This window comes from Phocoena phocoena, chromosome 3 (assembly GCF_963924675.1).
Source record: "Phocoena phocoena chromosome 3, mPhoPho1.1, whole genome shotgun sequence".
Lineage (NCBI taxonomy): Eukaryota > Metazoa > Chordata > Mammalia > Artiodactyla > Phocoenidae > Phocoena > Phocoena phocoena.
Genome location: NC_089221.1, coordinates 59963107 through 59985439, shown reverse-complemented (window position 1 = coordinate 59985439; position 22333 = coordinate 59963107). Strand labels below are relative to the sequence as shown.

Below are 22333 nucleotides of genomic sequence, written 5' to 3'. Positions count from 1 at the left end.
ACTCTGGCTTGGATCTGGCACAAAGGCATGTACAGTTCTATAAAGGTGCTGGGATGATTCAGATTTGCTTGTCTCCCTCTCCTCCCTGACCCTAACCACTTACATGAGAGGAAGGAAGATGGCAGAGTAGGTTTTAGGTCTTAATTAAGATTTACAGGGACTTCCCTGGAGGTCCAGTGGTTAAGAATCCGCCTTCCAATGCAGGGGACATGGGTTCGATCCCTGGTCAGGGAACTAAGATACCACATGCCATGGGGCAGTTAAGCCTGCACGCCACAACTGCTGAGCCCACACGCCTCAACTAGAGAGAAGCCTACGTGCCTCAATGAAGATCCCATGTGCCGCAACTAAGACCCAATGCGGCCAAAAAAAAAAAAGAGTTACACAGGCCATTAGAAGGTGCTGTAGAGCTAGGCAGCTCTCTGCAGCCAAGGGACACATGAGTCAGCCAGACAGTTGGTCATCTGAAGTATTCCAGCCTTTTGCTTTCCTTTTTTTTTTTAATTTAGTTTTGTCTGCGTTGGGTCTTAGTTGCTGCGCGCGGGCTTTCTCTAGTTGTGGTGAGCAGGGGCTACTCTTCATCGCGGTGTGCGGGCTTCTCATTGTGGTGGCTTCTCTTGTTGCGGAGCATGGGCTCTAGGCGCGCGGGCTTCAGTAGTTGTGGCATGTGGGCTCAGTAGTTGTGGCGCACAGGCTTAGTTGCTCCACGGCATGTGGGATCTTCCCGGACCAGGGCTCGAACCCATGTCCCCTGCATTGGCAGACGGATTCTTAACCACTGCACCACCAGGGAAGTCCCTTGAATTTCTGCCTTTTGGAAGCTACTAACTTTGGGGAAAAATATGTTGAGATCTGCTATTTTGCATTTCTTAAATATGACTTAAGAGAAATTTGAATGTGTGGGGGAGTTTTGATTTAGAAATAAGACACTAAAATTCAACCCTGACATGCGTTCAAGCTGTGTTTATTTTTCATGATTACACATTTTGAAGTGTGATCCTATACTGATGATCTCATTTAAATAAACACAGTGAGTATTTATATAAATTTCTGGTTTGTCATTCATGCTGCATATCTAGATAACACATAGAGCTAGATTTTTCAAAATTCCCTTCTTAAAATATGACTACACCATTTGTACATCTGGGTTTATATCTGAATCTGAACATGCATAACGAGAACCAAATGAATGAGTGTACTTACCACCCTTTTTATTTTTTGAAACAATTTGGTCACCTAATTTTGAAGTCTTTGAAACCTGAAAAACACAATATTATATAGACAGCCCTTCTTCTTCCCCCACCCGTCCAGCTACATCCTGCTCCTTCAAAACAGACACCCATTCAATTTCATTCACATAAGTACAGCATTTAGGGTTAGAGAGAAAGGAGAATCACAAGTAAATCAATCTGTAAGTGCCATGCTAGTTTTCTTCCTTTCTTATTTAATTAAAATACTCAGATTTACCTCAAATATGTCTGTTTGTTTTTAAAAAGAACCATATTGACAAAAGCAAAAACAAATACATTACTTACCTTACATGAAACCATTATTGTTAGGAACAGGAAAAGAGAGATTTGTGATCCAGCCCTGGCTATCTTTCTCTTCATTTGAATCACAGAGGATTCCTATGAACATTCAAAACTTTTTCTAGTCTTCTTCAGTAATTTCCAGTACCTAAAAGGTGTGTGTAGAAAGTAAACTGCAGAGAATCAGGAGACAAATAACTGGAGAAGGGAGGATTACCATTCTAGTGAAAGAATATTTTCATCTGTGAAATTATTTCTTTTCTGCAGACATCATCAGTATATTAAATATCAGAATTTCATGGTGGAAAATATTTTCAAAAAACATGTGCTCGCTTCGGCAGCACGTTTACTGAAAAAAAATATATATTAGGCAGTTATACAAGCAAATGTACTATTGCAGTTCACAAAGTTGAACAACAGATGGCACTTTACTTTTTCTAACTCCATTTGAAATAATCGAGGGGTTTTAATTGGATTTTTAAGCTGAATCAGTAAAGTTTCTCTTCTAACTTTGCTCTTCATCTGAACACAAAGTGAAAGGCTAGCATTAGTCAGTTGGGCCTGCTCTCCCTGTTTCATACATGAGGAAATTGAGGCTTAGGGAGAGTAACTTGCCAGTGGACACAATTACTAATGCAATTGTAATTCAGACTTTGACAGTCTGGCTTCAGAGCCCTGTACTCAACCAATAATCTGCATTGTTTCCATGTCAGATATTAAGATACAAATATTGGGGCTTTTTAAATATGTCATTTCCCTTTTTCTTATTCCTTTTGATTTTTGCCCCACTAATGTAATTAGTTGATCATGAAAAAAAAAAATGAGTACATGTATTACTCCTGACGTAAATGTAATCTTTCTGGTGTATTGTCCAGTGGTAAGCAACAAAAACTGTAAAACCTGACATTACCTTTTGATATAATCATCTCGCTTTTTGCAATACATTCTACAAATAACTCTCAAAGGAAAAGGAAAATCCAGGAATTCCTTGGTGGTCCAGTGGTTAGGGCTCTGTGCTTTCACTGCTGAGGGCCGGGTTCTACCCCTGGTCGGGGAAGTAAGATCCCACAAGCCGCATGGTACAGCCAAAAAAAAAAAAAAAAGAAAGAAAAATCCTTTTTTTTTTTTTTTTAATTACAAAAGTTTGCTATATATAATAGGAAAAGAACTGGGACAGTTAAACTGCAGTTTGTTGATATAAAAACCTCTCATTAAAAATGATAGCTTGTCTCATGTATAAAATAAATAAGAGCCTGCTGTATAAAAATAAAATTCAAAAAAAAATGATAGCTTGTCTCTATTCATGAAAAAAAGTATATTAACAATGCCATAAGAAAAAGGGAGGACACAAAAGCATATGAGTAATGATGATTTATCCATAAGGGTCAGAAGTTCATAAAACAGATTAGCGGTTCAAGAATTAGGGATTGTTTGGGAAGGGAGATGGGTATGACTCTAAAGAAAGGACAGCACGAGGGAGAGCTTTGTGGTGATGGAATAGTTCTGTATCTTGATTGCAGTGATAGTTACAGGAATCTACACATGTGATAAAGTGACATAGATCTATATCCAGGCATCATTCCAACATCAGCTTCCTGGTTTTGACATTGTAATTACATAAGATGTAATCATTGCAGGAAACTGGGTGAAGAATACACAGGACCTCTCTATGCTCTCTTTGCAACTTCCTATGAATCTATAATTATTTCAGAATAAAGTTTTAGAAGTTCCTAAAATCCTATAAAATAGTTGGTATACCAAGGTTAAAGGGGTGTTTGGGGTGCTTGGTTTTATGTTCTGCTTTTTGCCTTCTTGTTTAAAAATTTTTCCCCATGTTAGAGTTGGTTGCATATACAATTATTTTAAGTGCCTGTGTATTTTCTCTATAAGTTATAGAAGCAAAAGTACCATAAATTTTGCCATGGATTTTCTACCAACTGAATATTTTTTTGTTTTTTAGTATGGGCCCAGGGTTGTGACATCAGCACAACAGAAAGCTGGAAGAACAATCACAGCCCGGATCACAGGGAAATGTGATTTTGCTTCAAAAAATAGAATCAGTAGCAGTTTAGCTATAATGGGAGTTTCTCCTCCCATGAGCTCCGTCGTTGTGGAAAAACATCATCCGGTCACAGTGGTGAGTCTGCATTTGATAACTTCTTGTCAAAAAATCTTTTTCCTGAGAATTGATAGACTAATAAACACTTAAATGACATGTTGAGGAGAAGAGCAAAATCCATGATGACTGGTACTTATTCTACCTTTACTATTACAGTCTTTATATACTTATAATTATCACACCTGCTTTAAATCTACCTTTCCTATTTTAGGAAATTAATTTCAGAAACATTGTTTCTTCTCCATAGTATAAAAATTATCAAATACAATTAATCCAGTGTATTGATGGCCAAAAGGGTAAAGTATATAAATGATTTCTCATTAATTTAAAAAAATGACAAAAACTGTTTACTCATTAAGTGCTGTCCATGTAGCAGATTTTTTACTCTTAAGAAATGCCTACTTTTATGGTTTTTAAGTTTTCTCCTTTTTTTTATTTTTTGAAGTCTTATTTTCAAATATAATTGTCAACGTATTTCTAATTTGGAAAAAAATTAGGTTGCAATAAATTCATGTGATATAAAGTACATGGAATTTAAGCCAAAAAAAAAAAAACCCTGAGTTAGTGCCTCAGTTTCGCTACTTACTGCCTTTGTGATCGTATACAAATCAAGTAAATATTTGAGCCTCCATTTTTTCACGTGTAAAACGGGAGCAATAAGAGTACTTAGCTCCTAGAGTTATTGTCAGGATTCAGGATTAAATAAGATAACATGAAAATTAAATGAGTTGTATAAAGGCACTTTGTAAATTGTAAAGCCATAAGCAAATTTAACTTAATAAAAGTTACTAGAGGGCGTCCCTGGTGGCGCAGTGGTTGAGAGTCCGCCTGCCGATGCAGGGGACATGGGTTCGTGCCCCTGTCCGGGAAGATCCCACATGCCGTGGAGTGGCTGGGCCTGTGAGCCATGGCCGCTGAGCCTGTGCGTCCGGAGCCTGTGCTCCGCAACGGGAGAGGCCACAACAGTGAGAGGCCCGCGTACCGCAAAAACAACAAAAAAGTTACTAGAGAAGGATACATGGGATATCTCTGTGTTATTTCTTACAATCGCATATGAATCAACAATTGTCTCAAAAAGTTTAATTTCTAAAAGTTACAAGAACACATCCCTAAAGAGAAACGATTGATTTTAAAGAAGAATGTCCTCTATATAAATTCTGAATGTTAAGCAACATTCCTGTCTGCTTAATATGTCAAAAAGATAAAAGGAATGATTTTAAATCCTTTTCCTTCTGAACACTAGATTGTTACTAGATGATTAAGTCAAAAGAAGCTGGATTGATTGTTAAAATTTAGCTTCAGGTAAAGTGTGACCACAGTGAAGTGGCAGACTGAGATGGAGATACCAAGTCCAAACTGAACACATCGAGGGTAGAGGATCATCTTAGCCCTCATAGGTTGGACAGCCTCTGAAAGTCCTTAGATGACTTCTCCCCGTATTTTTGAAAATGTGAGATTAGGTATCAAAGATGAGAAGAAATGAACTCATTTCTATTTTTATCAGCACATATGATGTTTATAAAGGGATAGGGGGAGAGAGACTGTCCGTTCATAAGGCAAGGAAGATATAAAGACAGCACATGTGTTTATTTTTAATTCAGACAACCTGTTTTTTTTTTGTACTGATTGGAATGATATTTTACAGAAGAAAAACCAAGGAACTAAAGACTTACAACCCGTTTCTGATATTTATCTCTCAAACTGCCCTTCGTTTATTTAGTATGTTCAGTTACTCTTCAGTAATTGGGCATGAATTCAATAGCCATAAACTGCTTCCATTGTTACCTACTTTGGATTGTGTAACAGGCACAGTGGCAGTCCTCTGTGCTATTTTTATTTTTCATTTTATCCCAGGATCCTAAGAACTACAACTACTAGAAACAGTTATTACTAATAAACCATTCATCAGATTTCTGACACTTGAGCTCCATCTGCTGGGTAACTGCTTGCTCCTAGTGCTACTTCATCCTGTGCCATGTTTTGTAGATCATGATGCCAGTGGTACCATGAATCTGTTTCTACAGGTTCTCTTGCCCATCATCCCTAAGGAGAAATAGCTCTTTTGTCAGGGTCAGATTAGGTGGTTAGCAACTAAAATTTTATCTTAGTTGCAAGAATCTCTCCTATTTGTAATGGTTATCCAGTTATTTACGTACAAAGAAACATTTATATAAAACACTCTAAGAAAAGAGGTTATTTCTCCTTTTCTTTAAAGAGAAAATCTTATTAAAGCAGAATCTGACATGAGGATCTTTGTTTCAAGAGATTTCATTCATTTTTTTTTAAGCAAAAGCTGTATTGTAGAGCTTTTGAAATACACAGTGAATGTTTTGATATAATATATATAATTTTACTTCAAGTATTTTAAAGATGACTTTTCTAAGTGGAAGACCCTAATAGGAATCTACATGTACTAATGTTTGTTGGGTTAAGTTATAGATAATGAAATGATATTTAGTATGTATAATTTTATGGAATTGTTGAAGCATATTTTTGCCTTTTCAGCAAACCATTCCGCAAGCTACTGCAGCAAAATATCCCCGGACCATTCACTCTGAAAGTAGTACCTCAGCTTCCAGATCTCTCGGAACCAGATCATCTCACACCCAGTCTCTCACAAGCATTCAGTCCATAAAAGTGGTTGACTAAAATGAATATGTTCCTAGTGAGGTTGTTGAATTCTTCTCGCTTTACTAAGAATTAGAAATTTTTAGTTTTTAAAATTTCATATTCTTAGAACATCACGGACACATCATGTTAATTTCCTCAAAATTACAAGAGACTTTTTCAAGCTGTACCATCCTTTGTAACTATATGTAGGATTATTTTAATGTGATTTTTTATTTAAGCAATTAAGTAAAACTTTTAAATTAAAAAAGAAACTAGCCTTAATTTTTTAATAGGTTCAACCTGTGACCGATTATATCGTCAAAGTATATAAATCCTGTTTTTGCAGTGTTATTTCCAAAAGGCTAAATCATTTGCAATGTTACCACGTAAACTTTGAGAGAGAACTTTACTAAAAAAATTATTTAAACTAACAGAAACTAAGGTATTTTTATTTGAAAATTAATTAAAAAAATAAAAGCCCAGAGTAATATCTTATCACAAAGTTTTTTTGTGACTTTAATATATTAGTCCTCATTTTTCTGGGGCTCTAACAATTAAAAATGGGGGGGGGAATAGCAATACCTATGAATAGTTTTTAATGTTAAAAGGGAAGAAATATTTTACTAGCACAATAACAGAGTTACAGAAACATCAGAAAGAAATTTCCTATTGGGACTTCCCTGGCGGTCCAGTGGTGGCTCTAGAAGCCACCACAATGAGAAGCCCACACACCACAACGAAGAGAACAGCCCTTGCTCGCCGCAACTATAGAGAGCCCGTGCACAGCAACAAAGACCCAATGCAGCCAAAAATAAATAAATAAAATAAATTTAAATCACAGATCAATAGGTTTTTTAAAAAAAAAGATTATTGTAAGCATCTTTTAAAGCTTTATCTAAACTCTAGAAATTGTATATTGTCTACAGCACCAAGTAATTAGTGTTAGCCTAATTCAACTTAACTTCTTCCAATGCAGGGGGTGTGGGTTCGATCCCTGGTTGGGAAGCTAAGATCCCACATGCCTCGTGGCCAAAAAACCAAAACAGGGGCTTCGCTGGTGGCGCAGTGGTTGGGAGTCTGCCTGCCGGTGCAGGGGACACGGGTTCGTGCCCCGGTCCGGGAGGATCCCACATGCCGCGGAGTGGCTGGGCCCGTGAGCCATGGCCGCTGAGACTGCGCGTAACAGTGAAGGGCCCACGTACCGCAAAAAAAAAAAAAATAAAAAATAAATTTCCTGTTAGAATGATCCTATTTCAAATGTTCTTTCTTACCTTTTTGAAAGTCTATAGCATTGAAACTTTTTTTGCTCTGAACATCCAAACATTGTCCTGTGATGGTACAGCCCTGGACAATTCAGCAATTCAGGCCTTCCAGGCCTGGCAGAGACTTTTCAATGCCTGGCCAATAGGAAGAAACCATCTGGGCAAACAGATTTAGGAGAACAAGACCAGGCTTCTAATGCTTTTATTGCTGGCTGGCTGGGTTATCTAGGGCCAGACACTTAAATTAATCTCAGGGTCCTCATCTGTGAAATAATGAGATCTACCTACCCTACCTATTTTCCAAAGTACTTATGGCTCACATAAAAATGAGTGGATTCTGAGGAACTTGTGAACAGCCTCAGTTTCCATATCTTTAACAGAAGTGGATGGTTTCAGCCTCTTTCAGTCTGAACATGACCTAGCCCTGTGCTCTAACTTTACTATTGGAAATAGTTTTTCTTATTGCCTCATGTTGTAATAGGACATGAGAGAATAAATGTGAGACTGGCAAATATCCCATTTTCTAAAGGATACACCAAGGCTTTTTTGAACTATAAAAGTATCTGGCTGTGTCTTAAAGAGTATTAGATCCTTCTTATGCAGTGCTTCTTTTGGATTGTGGCCAGCTACCACTGGTGGCAAACAGCTCTTCTTGGGTTTCAATAGGCACAAATCAACAGCACTTCATCATCCTGCTGCCCGTACCACGGGCATGCTCCTCCCCAGAGCTTCCCTGTCCACTCAGAGAGTCGAGATACCGGCAGTCGAGATACCGGCAGGCTCCACTCATATGCAGCCTGGAATTAACATCCCATTGGGGTAAACAGATCAATTCTTACTTTCTCCCCATATGAATTGTCCTGAGATGCACTAGTCCATTCTTGAGGTCAAATAACCAGTTGTTCCTGATACCAAGTGTTGGCCAATTTGGTAAATCACGCTGGTCTTGGCTCTCCCTTCCCCATCTCACTTCCTTTTTCCTTCACTCCTGCTTCCTTGGATCTACACTCCTGAAAAAAGCAGTTGCTCATAAACTTTGGTCTTGGGCTCTGCTTTTTAAGGAACTTACATGACAACAGGGAATGGTTTTCAGTAAGCAGCTTCCCTGGTGGCGCAGTGGTTAAGAGTCCACCTGCCAATGCAGGGGACACGGGTTCAAGCCCTGGTGTGGGAAGATCCCACATGCCACGGAGCAACTAAGCCGGTGCGCCACAACTACTGAGCCTGGGCTCTAGAAGCCACCACAATGAGAAGCGTGCACACCACAACGAAGAGAACAGCCCCCGCTCACCGCAACTAGAGAAAGCCCATGCATAGCAACGAAGACCCAATGCAGCCAAAAATAAATAAATAAAATAAATTTAAATCACAGATCAATAGGTTTTTTTTTAAAAAAAAAGAATACTGTAAGCATCTTTTAAAGCTTTATCTAAACTCTAGAAATTGTATATTGTCTATAGCACCAAGTAATTAGTGTTAGCCTAATTCAACTTAAATTCAACAATTTAAACAGTAAGAGTATGTATTCATATTTGTTTATTATTGCATAAAGATGTTACCCAGATTTTGAAGCAAGGTCAGTGGAAACTGGCCATACTGAAGAACAGGTGGGGACAATGCTTTTCACTAAATACCTTTCTAAAAACTTTTTATAATCATGTGGACATATTACCTGTTTTAAAATTAAGCTTACCATTTACAATCAGCATGAGATGAAGATGCAGAGCTATAAATTCATGATGTAATAAATGGACTGAAATTGCTCGTGATTTTATTTCTGGGCTTATAGACTTAGAGTCAGAATTTGATAATGGAGAGCCTTAAATTATAATGAACAGGTGCACATAAGCTGATAGAAATTGATACTTGATTTCATATTTCAGAACTTTCTCAGATTACAAAAATAATGTGTGGTTAATATTTTAAAAAAATATTGGAAAGTACCAAAGTACAAAGATAATGAAAATCACCTGTAATTACATCACCAAGAGCTTAAAAAACATTGGTGCATACACCTCTGGTCTTTTCTTAAGTGATATATTACACATAGGTGTTATTTAAAGCCAACAGTAACTGAATTTCCAAAGCAAGTTTCTCTTATGAAACAGAAATAACGGTTAATGATTTAAATACTATGGATATGAGGTTAGGCATTTCATAGACATTCTCCCTTCATCATCACCTCAATATTATAGAAGAGATAGACCTCTTTCCCCCATCCTACAGAGAAGGAAACTAAAGATCTGAGAACTTGAATGTTAGCATGCCCAAAGGCTCACAGTTAATAAATGGCAAAACCATGATTCAAAACCATGTCTGTCTATTCTTAAAACCCTGGGTTTTTTCATTTACCATAATGTTCCCACCATCATAATTTTTTAAAACATGATATACAAAATCCTAGGTTATTCTATCACTAGATATGTTATCACATATTATGTTGCATCAAATGACAGAAATGGGAAAAATCATATACAACCTGCCTTAAGCAAAACCAAAAAAAATTGACTTTTCAGTGGTTGGAAAGTGTAATACCATTTTTTCACCCGTTAGAGAATCCTGTCACTGCCATCTTCACGGTTGAAAAGAAAATCAATACTACTGCTGGAAGAACTTTACACCATTTGAAGAACTGAATTTAAGAGGGCTGAATACTGAATGGAAAATCATTTAAGTACAATTTCTTTAGGCATTTATGAAACTGCACATTTCTTGGGCCTTGAGTCAGTTTCACTTTTAAATTGACCAATCTTTTCTGGAAAAAATGATAAGATTAATAGCTAATATTTATTAAGCACTTGGCTACATGTCAGGCACTATTAATCCCACAACAGCCCTTTGACACAGACACTTTTCTAGTTAAAAACTGAGAATGCCGGCAGAGTGAGTTCTGTACAGAACTTGCTCAAAATCATAGCCTATTATTTGTTGGAGTTCAGCTATAAGCTCACACAGTCTCGCTCCGGAGTACATGCCCTCACCCACTGCAGTGGGCTGCCTCTCAGTCTTCCCTGGGAGTTCTTGTGGACACTCTTTCATAGAAGTGAGTAAGTTCAAAATTGAGGGAACAAACCCAGAGCTAGGAGGATAATGTCATGGAAGGTAGGCATAATCCATGCACACTATTCCTCGTACCTACCACTGCTTGAAACTGAATATCGGATCTGTGATGTGATGTGCATTTATGTTCTCAGTTTCAGGTAAAACTGCACCAGCGAAAATAATGGTGATAAGTTTTCAAAGCATCTTCCCTGACAGTATGGTCTTTGGCAGAGTGATTTTTAGCAGTAATCCCAGCTGGCAAAATAATTGCCTGTCTGCTCTTTTCTCTCAGCGTAGAAGTAACTTTTTCAAACGTACTAACTCGCAGAGTTCCCAAGAGGAAGAGGCATGTTGAGCAAGACAGTTCTTAGCTGTAGAGCACTGTCCTGTAAGATGGTTCAGCACTCCTTCTGCCCTCCTCCCACCCACACCCCTCCCACACATGCACACACACAAAAGTACTCCTGCACTTTTCAAATGCCCAGCAGGGGAATGACACTGAGAGCCACCAGGCTAACAACGGGACCAGTGCTGATTAAGTCACCAAAGGAGAAGCTGTATGTTCTGACACCAAGCTGGGACTGCTGTGGCTCAGGGAAGTACTTGTGCCGACCGTCCCCTACCATTTTAAGAGAGCGGGAGTTCCTATCTGTTGAAAACCGTAACTCACCAACTAGTTCTGTAACTCACGAGCTAGTTCTGAAAACGGCAACTCACCAGCGGGAGTTCCTATCTGTTGAAAACTGTAACTCACCCGCGCACACCAGCTCTTCGTACAGGTGCTTGACCGGCGTGGCCTGTGTCACCAGGGCCCCGTGGCCGCGTTCACGGAAGCTCTCCTCTCCCGTGGCAAGCACGAAGGGCAGATGCTGACAACTCCTTACTGTGAACTCAGTTCCAACACAAGTTCCATGTGACTGTGGGTGCATGTTCGTTCCTCCTCTGGCAGCTGTGAGATAAGAAGCCCAGTGGATGAAAGCCCTTCCAGTCGCCTCACCGGTACTTCTAGGGGGACCAGAGTTTGGAGTCTCTCAGCACTTGCCACGCACCTGATGTGCTTAACACAGACGAAAGCTGAGGATGAGAGAGGGGAGGGACAATCTTAAAGAGATGTGGAGCTTTTCTTCAACGTTCAGGTGGCACTGCTAGAGGCTAGCACTTCTCAAACTTAAGATGCACAATTCACCTGAGGGTCTTGTTAGAGTGAAGGTGCTGGTTCAGTCAGTCTGGGGTGAGGATCTGCAGGTGAGTAAGCTTCCAGGTCCTGCTGCTGCTGCTGCCCGTGAACCACACCCTAAGCAGCCAGCATGCACCCACCTGCTGGTCCAGCTTCCAGGAAACTCCTCTGGTAGAAGTCTGCAACCCCCGGCCAGGCCAGGGCTCTTCACTGGGCAGATCTCACTAGACGCCTAACCCCTGAGAGGTGTTCGGGGAAGTGCTGGGATATGGAGATGGGAACCGTGGTCACTTGCGGCTGGAGGTCACAGTTACAAACCCGTGCCAGGTTCCTAGCTCTGCCAGATGCCGAAATGAGGAGGGTCTGAGCTCTGGGGAGGAAATCCGCTGCGCAGACTGTTAGAGGGGCAGGCGTTTCAGGGAGAACAAACTATATGCATGAAGAATGTACTCCTGGGGACTTCCCTCGTGGTCCAGTGGTTAAGACTCTGCGCTCCCAGTGCAGGGGGCCTAGGTTCGACCCCTGGTCAGGGAACTAGATCCCACAAGCTGCAACTAAAGAGCCCACATGCCACAACTAAATAGCCTGCACTTGGACACAGAGATCCCGCATGCAGCAACAAAGGCCCGGCACAGCCGAATAAATAAAATTTTAAAAAGTGCTCCTAGGTGAATCCAGTTCCTTTCCTAAATCTTGCCGCTGCCAGACTAATTTTTCTTAAATACCATCATCAACGTGTCATTCCTTTGCTCAAAAGCCCACCAACTCCATTGTGCCAGTAGCATAACCCAGGGTTACAATGTAATTGGATTGTGAATGTTACTATTATCATGCCAACTAGATTATCAGTTCCATTAAACATGCACCATGGCTTACAGAGCTGATGTATGCTTCCTCTGGCACAGCTAAACGCACTCTAGGCACTCGGTAATGTGTGAATGAAACACATCAAAACTCCCCTTATCCTGATGGCAAGTACTCTGAAAGCACAGTACATTTCCAAATCAACTTTTTAGGTCAAGAGAAATTTCCAGGAGGCAACTCCATTTTCCTAAAGACTTCACAGAACACTATGTGCCCGATTAGCAACAAGGAGAAATCTTAACAATACAAAAGAAATCTTTTTAGAAACTGTAGTCAATATTCAACATTTTCAATGCATTATCTTCCATTTTTTCACGTGAAAATGTATCCTTAGAATTAGCAATAAAAGCGTCATAATTTACTTGTGTGCCGATGTGCCCATGGGCTGTGGTTCTGCTATCCCCAATCCCCAGCAATCAATAATGCGATCACCCCCTGCGCATGGGACTCGTTCACATCTCATGACAGCCATGTAAGGACAGTGCTCTGAATAAAAAGGTTTGCCAAGGAAAGTCTTTGCTTCTTTGTTTTTAAAGCTAATTAGTTGATAATGCAAACAAGCTTTCTGTATTTCCTAGGTTTGGGTCAAATCATAAAAAAGCAAAGCTAAGGACTCCGACCTCACTAATTCTGATATCTGGAGTCTGGCTGAAATGATTCCATGGCTTGGAATCCTCTAACCAAGAGAGCCATGGGTCTCTATCCCACACACATCTCTCATGGGACACCTGGTCTCACCAAGGCCATGACCTACAAGAACCCCTTGCCCCAGGCCTGGTTTAAGGGATTCCTTCCTGGTGTGGAAGCCCTAAACAGTTAGCCTGTTGTTAGGGAATGAATCCATTTACCCCAGGATGATCTCAAGGAACTCCAGAAATCAGGTGGCTTCCCAGTGACAAGCCAACTGTTAAATCCTTGCTTCCTTCGTGCCCAATTCAGTTGGGAACCTTAACTTCCTTCTAGGCTAAATGCCACCTCTTCAGTATGGCTCGATAAAAGTAATCATCCCTTACAAACTTCAATCTACTGCAGATTCCCATGAGTACCAGCAGTCTGCAAGGTTCCCAATCACCTCTGTGGTCCTCAGCTAACTGTCCCCACTCCTGGGCCCCTGCAGTCTGTTGCTTATCAAGAGCACCGGACACCCACTTGGAAGATGGGCACCAGTAAGGATGGCTCTTCCTAATACCGAATGCCTCCTGCCCACATCTCCTGGGCCATGCTGACCTGACCACTGCTCCTCGATGGCTCTGATCCGGGCGTCTGTAAAGTTCCACAAACGGGCTAGCCTCTGCCACTCGTTGGTCTTCAGCTGACGGTAAGCCAGGTGCCAGAGGAGTCTGCGAATGTGCCTGGTCTCCTGACTGTGATCTTGCTTGAACGTCAGAGTAAAGCTGGTTGATGGGTCCGTGATGTTCTCACCATGCTCCTAGATTGAAGGTAATTGTATCAGATGAATTCAGACATTTTCTGCTGATTGCCTTATTTCAGAGTACATACGTATATATTTTTTCAGATGTAACCCACAGAGTAGTAACTGAGACTATGTTTTCAATATTAACCATAACTGGATCATTTTTTTGCCATCCAAGATAGCGACAAATGTCTGAAATAGAAAGCTGGAGCCTGGAGTTCCCTGGTGGTGCAGTGGTTAAGAATCCACCTGCCAATGCAGGGGACACGGGTTCGAGCCCTGGTCTGGGAAGATCCCACACGCCGCGGAACAAATAAACCCGTGGGCCACAACTACTGAGCCTACGCTCTAGAGCCCATGAGCCACAACTATTGAGCCCACGTGCCTAGAGCTTGTGCTCCGCAACAAGAGAAGCCACCACGATGAGAAGCCCGTGCACCACAACAAAGAGTAGCCCCTGCTCGCCTCAACTAGAGAAAGCCCCTGCACAGCAATGAAGATCCAATGCAGCCAATAAATAGATTAATTAATCAAAAAAAAAAAAGCTGGAGTCTGTCTGACACAGGAAATGTGAGGGATTTTGCCATGCTGTATCGCATGCCTCTATCCCAGCCTGCTTACCACCCCAAAAGAAAACAGAGGGGGTACGCTGACTACAGAAATGTCACAAAAACAAATGTATCTTTAAAGGCGTTACTTTCAACCATATCCCTTTTTCTTCTTTGGGGTGTTTGATTTTCTCACATCAAAGTTTCAGTGGGGCCCAGATTGGATATATTCTTGATAAGACCCCACAGCTGGTCCCTCCATTCATCCTGCTCTCTGGTGACTGGGAGGAAAGCAAATGAGCATCCTGACTCTGGGGGCCGAGGGGTGGAGGACACAAGGCTCCGTTATCATTTTGTACTACAGCCCTGCAGCCAGGCTCAGCCCAGTAGCACCGTGCCTGGATTGATTCTTGCTTTCTGATTTGTCAAAGATTCCTTTTGTCCCTTTTTAAGAATTCACAAAAAAACCCCACAAAAAACAAAAAAGAATCCACCAGAGTCCTATAGAATCCAACCAAAACAACTGGAGAAAATCTCAAAGTGAAAGCAGGGGTCATGGTTTCCTATGGCTGCCCCTGTCATATACATGCCAGCAGGGCTCCAGACAAGCCTTCCTCTGGAGAGTGGGAATAAGGGACACACAGGACACAGAGCCCACCAAGAGGTTTGGGACTTCCTATCTATTCTCCTTTCCTCTTTTACATATAGTGAATTTTGTCTATATGTAAAATTTGTCTTTATCATTCATTTAAATAAAAGTGAGTCAGTGAAAGATACTCTGAACAGCCATACAGGAGTCAATGCTGGGGCAGGAAGTGGACTAAAGGGATATGGGGACCTGGTTTTTGAACCCTATGAGAAGAACGTGGTGAGGCTGGTTCCCCAGCCACCAGCATGGACCAGCCTGCACCCTCACAGCATCAGTGACCTCCTCTGGAAGGCCTAGAGACTCCTGGGAAACTTGGCCAAGGAGAACAGCAAGACCGTTCTCTGATATCTGGACTTTGTGAACAGAAGTTGGAATAGGAATGGGAGGAGTTAATTTCCCATAATTTTTTCAGGGTCTTTTTTTTTTAACACTTTTTTTTTAAATTAATTAATTTATTTTTTGGCTGCATTGGGTCTTCGTTGCTGTGCACGAGCTTACTCTAGTTGCGACGAGCGGGGGCTACTCTTTGTTGCGGAGCACAGGCTGCAGGCACATGGGCTTCAGTAGTTGTGGCACACGGGCTCAGTAGTTGTGGCTCACGGGCTCTAGAGCACAGGCTCAGTAGTTGTGGCACATGGGCTTAGCTGCTCCACGACATGTGGGATCTTCCCGGACCAGGACTCGAACCCGTGTCCCCTGCACTGGCAGGCAGATTCTTAACCACTGCACCACCAGGGATGTCCCTTTCAGGGTCTTCTTCACCCCAGCCTTGCTCTACTCCCACAGTGCCTGGCTCCCAGGAAATCCTAAAAGAGGTAAGGCTGAGGGTGGGAGATCCAGAAACTTAGGAGCTGTGGGCACTGCCCTTTTTCCTTTTCTCCTCGTTCCATCTCCTGAAAATGTTAAATCCAAGAAGATCAAAACCCCAAGCACCACCAATTAAAGGGAAGACTACAAAATGCCTCTGCTTTCAACTCCGCATTACTGCATTTTTATTTCTTTGAGAAACATGCCTGCTTTGTGCGTTCCAGGATTGGGCTGGGCAGTCCTTCAGGCTTCCACAGAAAGCGCCAGGGATTTGGAAAGCCCAGGTCTTTTTCAACAGTCAGTGGAAGCATTAATAACTTGTCTGCAAAGCACTGAACTATTTGCAGGAATAACATAAGCCAGAACTGGAGGAAATTGAAATAGCATAAGCCACGATTTTAGGAAGCCCCCATCTACCTCTGAACCATTGAATTTATTTTTTTAATATAAATTTACTTATTTTAATTATTCATTTATCTGTTTATTTATTTATTTTGGCTGCCTTGGGTCTTTTGTTACTGTGCGCCGGCTTTCTCTAGTTGTGTCGAGCAGGGGCTACTCTTCGTTGCGGTGCGTGGGCTTCTCATTGCAGTGGCTTCTCTTGTTGCGGAGCACGGGCTCTAGGCACGTGGGCTTCAGTAGTTGTGGCTCGCTGGCTCTAGAGCACAGGCTCAGTAGTTGTGGTGCACGGGCTTAGTTGTTCCACAGCATGTGGGATCTTCCCGGACCAGGGCTGGAACCCGTGTCCCCTGCATTGGCGGATTCTTTACCACTGCGCTACCAAGGAAGCAAGCCCTGAACCACTGAATTTAATGATAGATGATTAGGTGGTTAGGTAAATGGGTAAATGGATATGAGAGAGGAAATTCCAATCATCTTTTTAATCTTTTCATTAGGAACCATTTTATATTAGGCCAAGATTTAAACTTGTTTAATAACAAAGGGAATTTTAAATAATAAATAACAATAAATATATTTGGTTAAAAAATTTTTTTAAGGCTCTATATGCAAAAAACAAGTCTTCTTCCCACTCCAGACCTCAGGGTCCCAGTTGTCACCAGGGTTAACAAGTCTTAGCATTTCTGGGGGTCTACTTCAGCTATATGTATGCATTATTTATGATTTTCAAAGTTCATCCAACTCTCACACCTTAAGACTTGTTAGGAAAGAGGGCTTATTCATCTGGTGGAAAAAATAATTTATTCTCATCTAGGAAAAAGAATCTAAAAATGCTAAGAGGAATTAAAAATAGAACCAATGAATATTCCTATTTTTAAAGAAAATGTGGAAACAAAGACGGAACTTGGGAAAGTCATCCTCAATAAAATACAGTGATGATCTAAGAAAACGAGAATGAGGCTAGGACAAAGAGGAAGAGGAAAAAGAAGAGAGACTAGAAATCAGAGGAGGAAGGAGAGCGATTAAACAGGATTCTAATTGTCAAATGTTATTTTGTTTTGTTTTGTCCTACAGGCAAATAAGAAAAGTCGGGGGAGGATAGTGTGGCCTTTAAACTGATCCCCATATACCAGGACTACTGAGCCAATTAGACAGTACTGCGGGGGCTTCCCTGGTGGCGCAGTGGTTGAGAGTCCGCCTGCTGATGCAGGGGACACGGGTTCGTGCCCCGGTCCAGGAAGATCCCACACGCCGCGGAGCGGCTGGGCCCGTGAGCCATGGCCGCTGAGCCCGCGCGTCCGGAGCCTGTGCTCCGCAACGGGAGAGGCCACAGCAGTGAGAGGCCCGCGTACCGCAAAAAAACAAACAATAAAAACCAAAATAAATAGTACTGCGTTGCGAGCAAGGAGGCAAATCAATGCCCCTTAAGGATTTAAGGGACATTTCTCAGGATTGGCAAATTAGACATCAGTCTGGGCTTAAGGCTCCTCAGGGGTAGACATGTGAGGGACTACGACCTAAATTCTGGCTCCAGAGGCCTGTGGGACCAGAGTGGACATTCAGCCTAGGACGGCAGCAGAGGGTGGTGTCTGGTGAGGAAATTCCTGCCCAAGGACATAGACTTGAATCTTGGAGGGGAGGGCATTCTACTGAGAAGCTGCGTCAGTGGCAGCTATCAGAGGCAGTACTGATGAAAGAAGATGGAAGGAATGTCTTGGAAACAAGACATGACCATCAGAGAATACCTGAGTGCTGAGTAGCCGGCACAGCGGTATGTGGAAAACTGCAAAACCCTAAATATGAACTTCCTTACCACTCAGTAGAATGCGAGTCTGGGAGCTTCCAGAAGGGACCATAGCCAGAGACTCCGTGACAGCAGGCACAGCCAGCAGCCAACCACCCGGAGCACGCATGCCAGGCTCCTTAGAGCCAACGTGGACTGGCCTGCTTGGCCCAATGGAGCTCTACACACTTCAGTTCCAACCACTGGTGCTGACAAAGGATGGAGAGGAAGAGAGGCAGCTGTTCATGCTGCAAATTGGACAGCACAGGACAGAAGGGACAGCTATAACACACTAACTAGGGCCCTCCCCACTAGAGCGGAAAAAAGAATTACACAGACCCCAACCTGCCCTGTAAGAAGAGGGGGCTGCAGAAGAGGCCCTCACCGAGCTGAATTTGGCTTTCCTTACCTCTCTCCAGGCGTAGCACCTCTCGGCTTCAATGAGTGTGCCCACGATGAGGCTGCAGTTGCTCCTGGCGGCCACGGCCAGGGCAGTCTTCCCTTGCTAAAATGTCAAAAATCAAAGAGTCAGGCAATGCGGCCTACTGGTTAGGAGCTCTCGCTTTGGAGCAAGGGGGCCTGGATTCAAATCCTGATCCTACTGCTTCCTTGCAGGGCAAATTTGGGCCAGTCCTCAGCTTCCCTAGGTCTCAATAACTACCCCTCTGAGTAGTGGTGAGGGGCAAGTGCGATAACTCGTATAGGGTCCTTAGGACTGTGTGTGGCACAGTCTAGGGCTGTGTGTGGTAATCGTCTAAGAGATGCTAGATATTGATAGTGTCAGGTGCTGTGTCAATGGGGCAGGGGGAAGGATTTGGGCTTAGGGGCCCAACATCAACAGGTAACGTTCTACACTTGCCCTATCAATGAGAACCCAAGCATTTCTCCAAGACGGGCAGTGGTCTCCCTGGCTCACTGCACTGTGAAGTCCTCAGCAAATAACGTAATCATATGTTTTTCTCCTCCAGAGTCTGACTCTGCCTGTGGCAGAGGCTTTAGTCAGTGTCCCATGCCCCACCCACCACAAATAACATTTTTCTTCTAAAAGAGACCTCTCGATTTTAGCTGGGCACTTGGCCACCCTGAACATTTCCTAGTCTCCCTTACCCTTGGGTATGTGAACTAAGTTCTGGCCAATGGTATGTAAATGGAAGCAGCACATGCAACTTCTGGGAAGTTTCTTTAAAAGAGATTTCAAAGTTTCTTCCTCCCCCAGGGGAATGCTGGCATGACGGTAGGAGCCTGAACAGCCACTTTAGATCAGGAAGCGAAAGCCATGTGTTGAGGAGGGCAGAGTAATAAAACAGAAAAGGGATGGATCTCATGCAGAATACAATCAATAATAGTAACACTACATAATACAGAATTCAGCTCATGGGTCCCCTATCCATAATTTTTTCCTATTATATCATACCACCTCTAACCAAAGATGAGGGGTTGGGGTTGGAATCTTAACCAAATGCAATGAGCAATAAAGGCTGTTCTAGACATAATTTGGAGCATGAATGGCCTGGCGCCCATATGGTACCTTATACAAGTTACAAATGACGTAACTTGGTCAAGATGGATATAGTTCAAAGCTACAGCATACAGCTTTGCAAGCAGTGTCCCCTAGATTTTGTGCAGAACACAAGCTATACATCTACACTTTTTTCCCAAGCAAAAGATGGTGGTCCCTCATTTGTTTTCCAAATGACCCATGAAAAATCTGCTCAGGGATCCTGAAGATAATTTAAATGAATGGTCAGAAGTAACCTCAGAAGAAGTTCCAACCTCAGAAACCCATGTTTCTATGCTTAGAGATCCAGAAACTTATCCTGATAATTCTCTCACAACGCTGAGTATTTGTGAAATGCAACTGCCACCAAGTCAAATGATTTGTCTGCTAGTCCCGGAACTGAGACCCAGGTGAGCCTGAAAATTAGAGCTGAAAGTAATCAGTGTCCAATCAAAAGAGACAGTAATGAAATTAGGAAGAACTGCATTTTGCAGGCATTTAGCAAGCCTCTAATTGTATGCTATCCAAATTCTGGCTTGTAAAGCCATCTGAATCACCATAATTAGCCTATTTTGGGAAGGCAGCATTCTGGGAGCCAGAGGTTTCAAGCTCATAGGAAAACCTTCGCAGGGAGTATAGCTGGAGTAGAAATCCAAATACTTGTGCTGTTGAGGGCGGGTGGCCCTCGGAGAGCTTTGTGACGCCACAGGCTGAAAGGACAGGGAAAGTCAACTTTATACCAAAACTTGGCTCCTTTTTTTCCATCCAGAGCAGACCTTAATTCAGTCCTAGAAACAGCCACTTATCTTTGGTAAAAATTGTGGGAACAGGCAGAAAAGATAGTTTTTATTCGTTAATTACATATGTCCTGGGTGCCAGAGAGGCACCAGACTCGATGAGAAAAGAGGGAGGAGGAGAAAGGAAATCTGGGAAATCAGACTGTGAGGCCCAGGAAACTGTGGCTTTTGTTCTGAAAACAGAATCAGGCTGTAGTACAGACGTGTTCACTGGAATATCCAGTCCACTTGCAGTGGGGGCCCAACATAAGTTCCCTGCCCAATGCTTTAGATTCTCTACTCACCAGACTGCCCTGGAGGTGTTAAGTGTTATTGACAAAGTAGAATAAAAGAAAGCACAGGAAGCTATTAACATTTAGCTACAAATGCTAAATGTTAATACTAACACCAAATGTTAACAGAAGTTAACGAGCCACTACTGGTGGAATTCCACCTAAGTGATGGAAATATGGGTGATGGTGTTTTCCTCCCCTATGCTTTTCTATGTTTTCAAAATTGTATTACTTTCATGATCAGAAAAAGAAAACTGATGGAGACAAGTAAAATAACATATCACTAATTCAGATCCCACAAACATGCAATGTGTGATTCTGAAATAGACTAGGGAGGACACAGGCTTGCCCTGGGAATGAGGGATGCACTGAGCTGATGACTAGTGAGGGCAAAGACCAGGAAGGAAAAACTGCAACTTCTGGAAGTGTTGGGCAGCCAAGCATCCAGTAGCCTTAGCTTTGAAGCTCAGCTCTGCTTCTTACAATGGCCCCGACATCATCAAATCTTCTCTTATAAACTGGGATAATTTCGTCTGCCTTACAAAGGAGATGGGAGAATTGAGCTAAGATGTGAGTACTTAGCTGGGGGGATAATTCTCTTCTTCTCTTACAAACTGGGATAGTCTGCCTCACAAAGGAGATGGGAGGATTAAGCTGTGAATGAGTACCTAGCCAGGGGGGCCACACAGTGTCTTCTTCTACACCTTTCAGTAAAGCTGCAACCCTAACCCTGCCATGGCTGACCCTGCGGAACTGCGTCACGTGAAAGAAACAAAGCTGTCTGTCTTTAAAAACACACCTACACAATGGCTTAAGGGTGCAAACAACCCAAATGTCTATCCATGGATGATCAGATAAACAAAATGTGGCATATACATACAAGGGAATAGTATTCAGCCTTAAAAAGGAAGAAAATTCTAACACATGCTGCAACTTGGTTGAGCCTTGAGGACACAGTCCCAAAAGGGAAAATACTGTACCATTCCACCTAGATGACATACCCAGAGTAGTCAAATTCATAGAGACAGGAAGTGGAATGAGGCTGAGGGAGGAGGAAATGAATGTTACTGTTCATAGAGTTTCAGTTTTGCAAGATGAATGAATTCTGGAGATTGGTTGTATAACAAAGTGAATATTCTTAACACTACAGAAATGGACATTTAAAAATGGTTATGGGAATTCCCTGGCAGTCCAGTGGTTAGGACTCCGAGCTTTCACTGCCAAGGGTGCGGGTTCAATCCCTGGTTGGGGAACTAAGATCCTGCAAGCCATGCAGCACAGCCAAAAAAATTTTTTTAAAGTAGGAAATGAATAAATTAAAGAAAAAAAAATAGTCAAGATGGTACATTTTATATTGTGTGTATTTTACAACAATTAAAATTTTTAAAATAAATTTAAAAAACAAGTTTAGACACATATAAATTTATTTATTGCAGTTCTATTTATAATAGCAAAAGCTTAAGGACAACTTATATGCCCATCAGTTGAGAACTAAACAAATTATGATATATCCACACCACAGTCTATTATGTAGCTGTATAAAATAGAAGAAACTTTCCATGT

General features: G+C 42.0%; 2 protein-coding genes across 3 annotated transcripts in view; one reads left to right on the top strand and one right to left on the bottom strand.

Annotated features, from left to right (window-relative positions):
* The window catches only part of POC5 (POC5 centriolar protein), a 33687-nt gene extending 27157 nt beyond the window's left edge, over positions 1–6530 (top strand). Inside the window, exons 11-12 of one of the 2 annotated variants that reach the window (XM_065874819.1) lie at positions 3490–3666; positions 6154–6530. In XM_065874819.1, the coding sequence (XP_065730891.1) occupies positions 3490–3666; positions 6154–6297 (321 nt within the window). In that variant the 3' untranslated portion in view covers positions 6298–6530. The remainder of the gene's footprint in view (positions 1–3489; positions 3667–6153) is intronic. The other variant, XM_065874818.1, reaches the window with a different exon arrangement.
* A 1663-nt stretch (positions 6531–8193) lies between these two features.
* The window catches only part of ANKDD1B (ankyrin repeat and death domain containing 1B), a 58510-nt gene continuing 44370 nt past the window's right edge, over positions 8194–22333 (bottom strand). Inside the window, 4 exon segments of the mRNA XM_065873657.1 lie at positions 8194–8317; positions 11280–11511; positions 13753–14032; positions 18613–18708. Coding sequence (XP_065729729.1) covers positions 8194–8317; positions 11280–11511; positions 13753–14032; positions 18613–18708 — 732 coding nt within the window.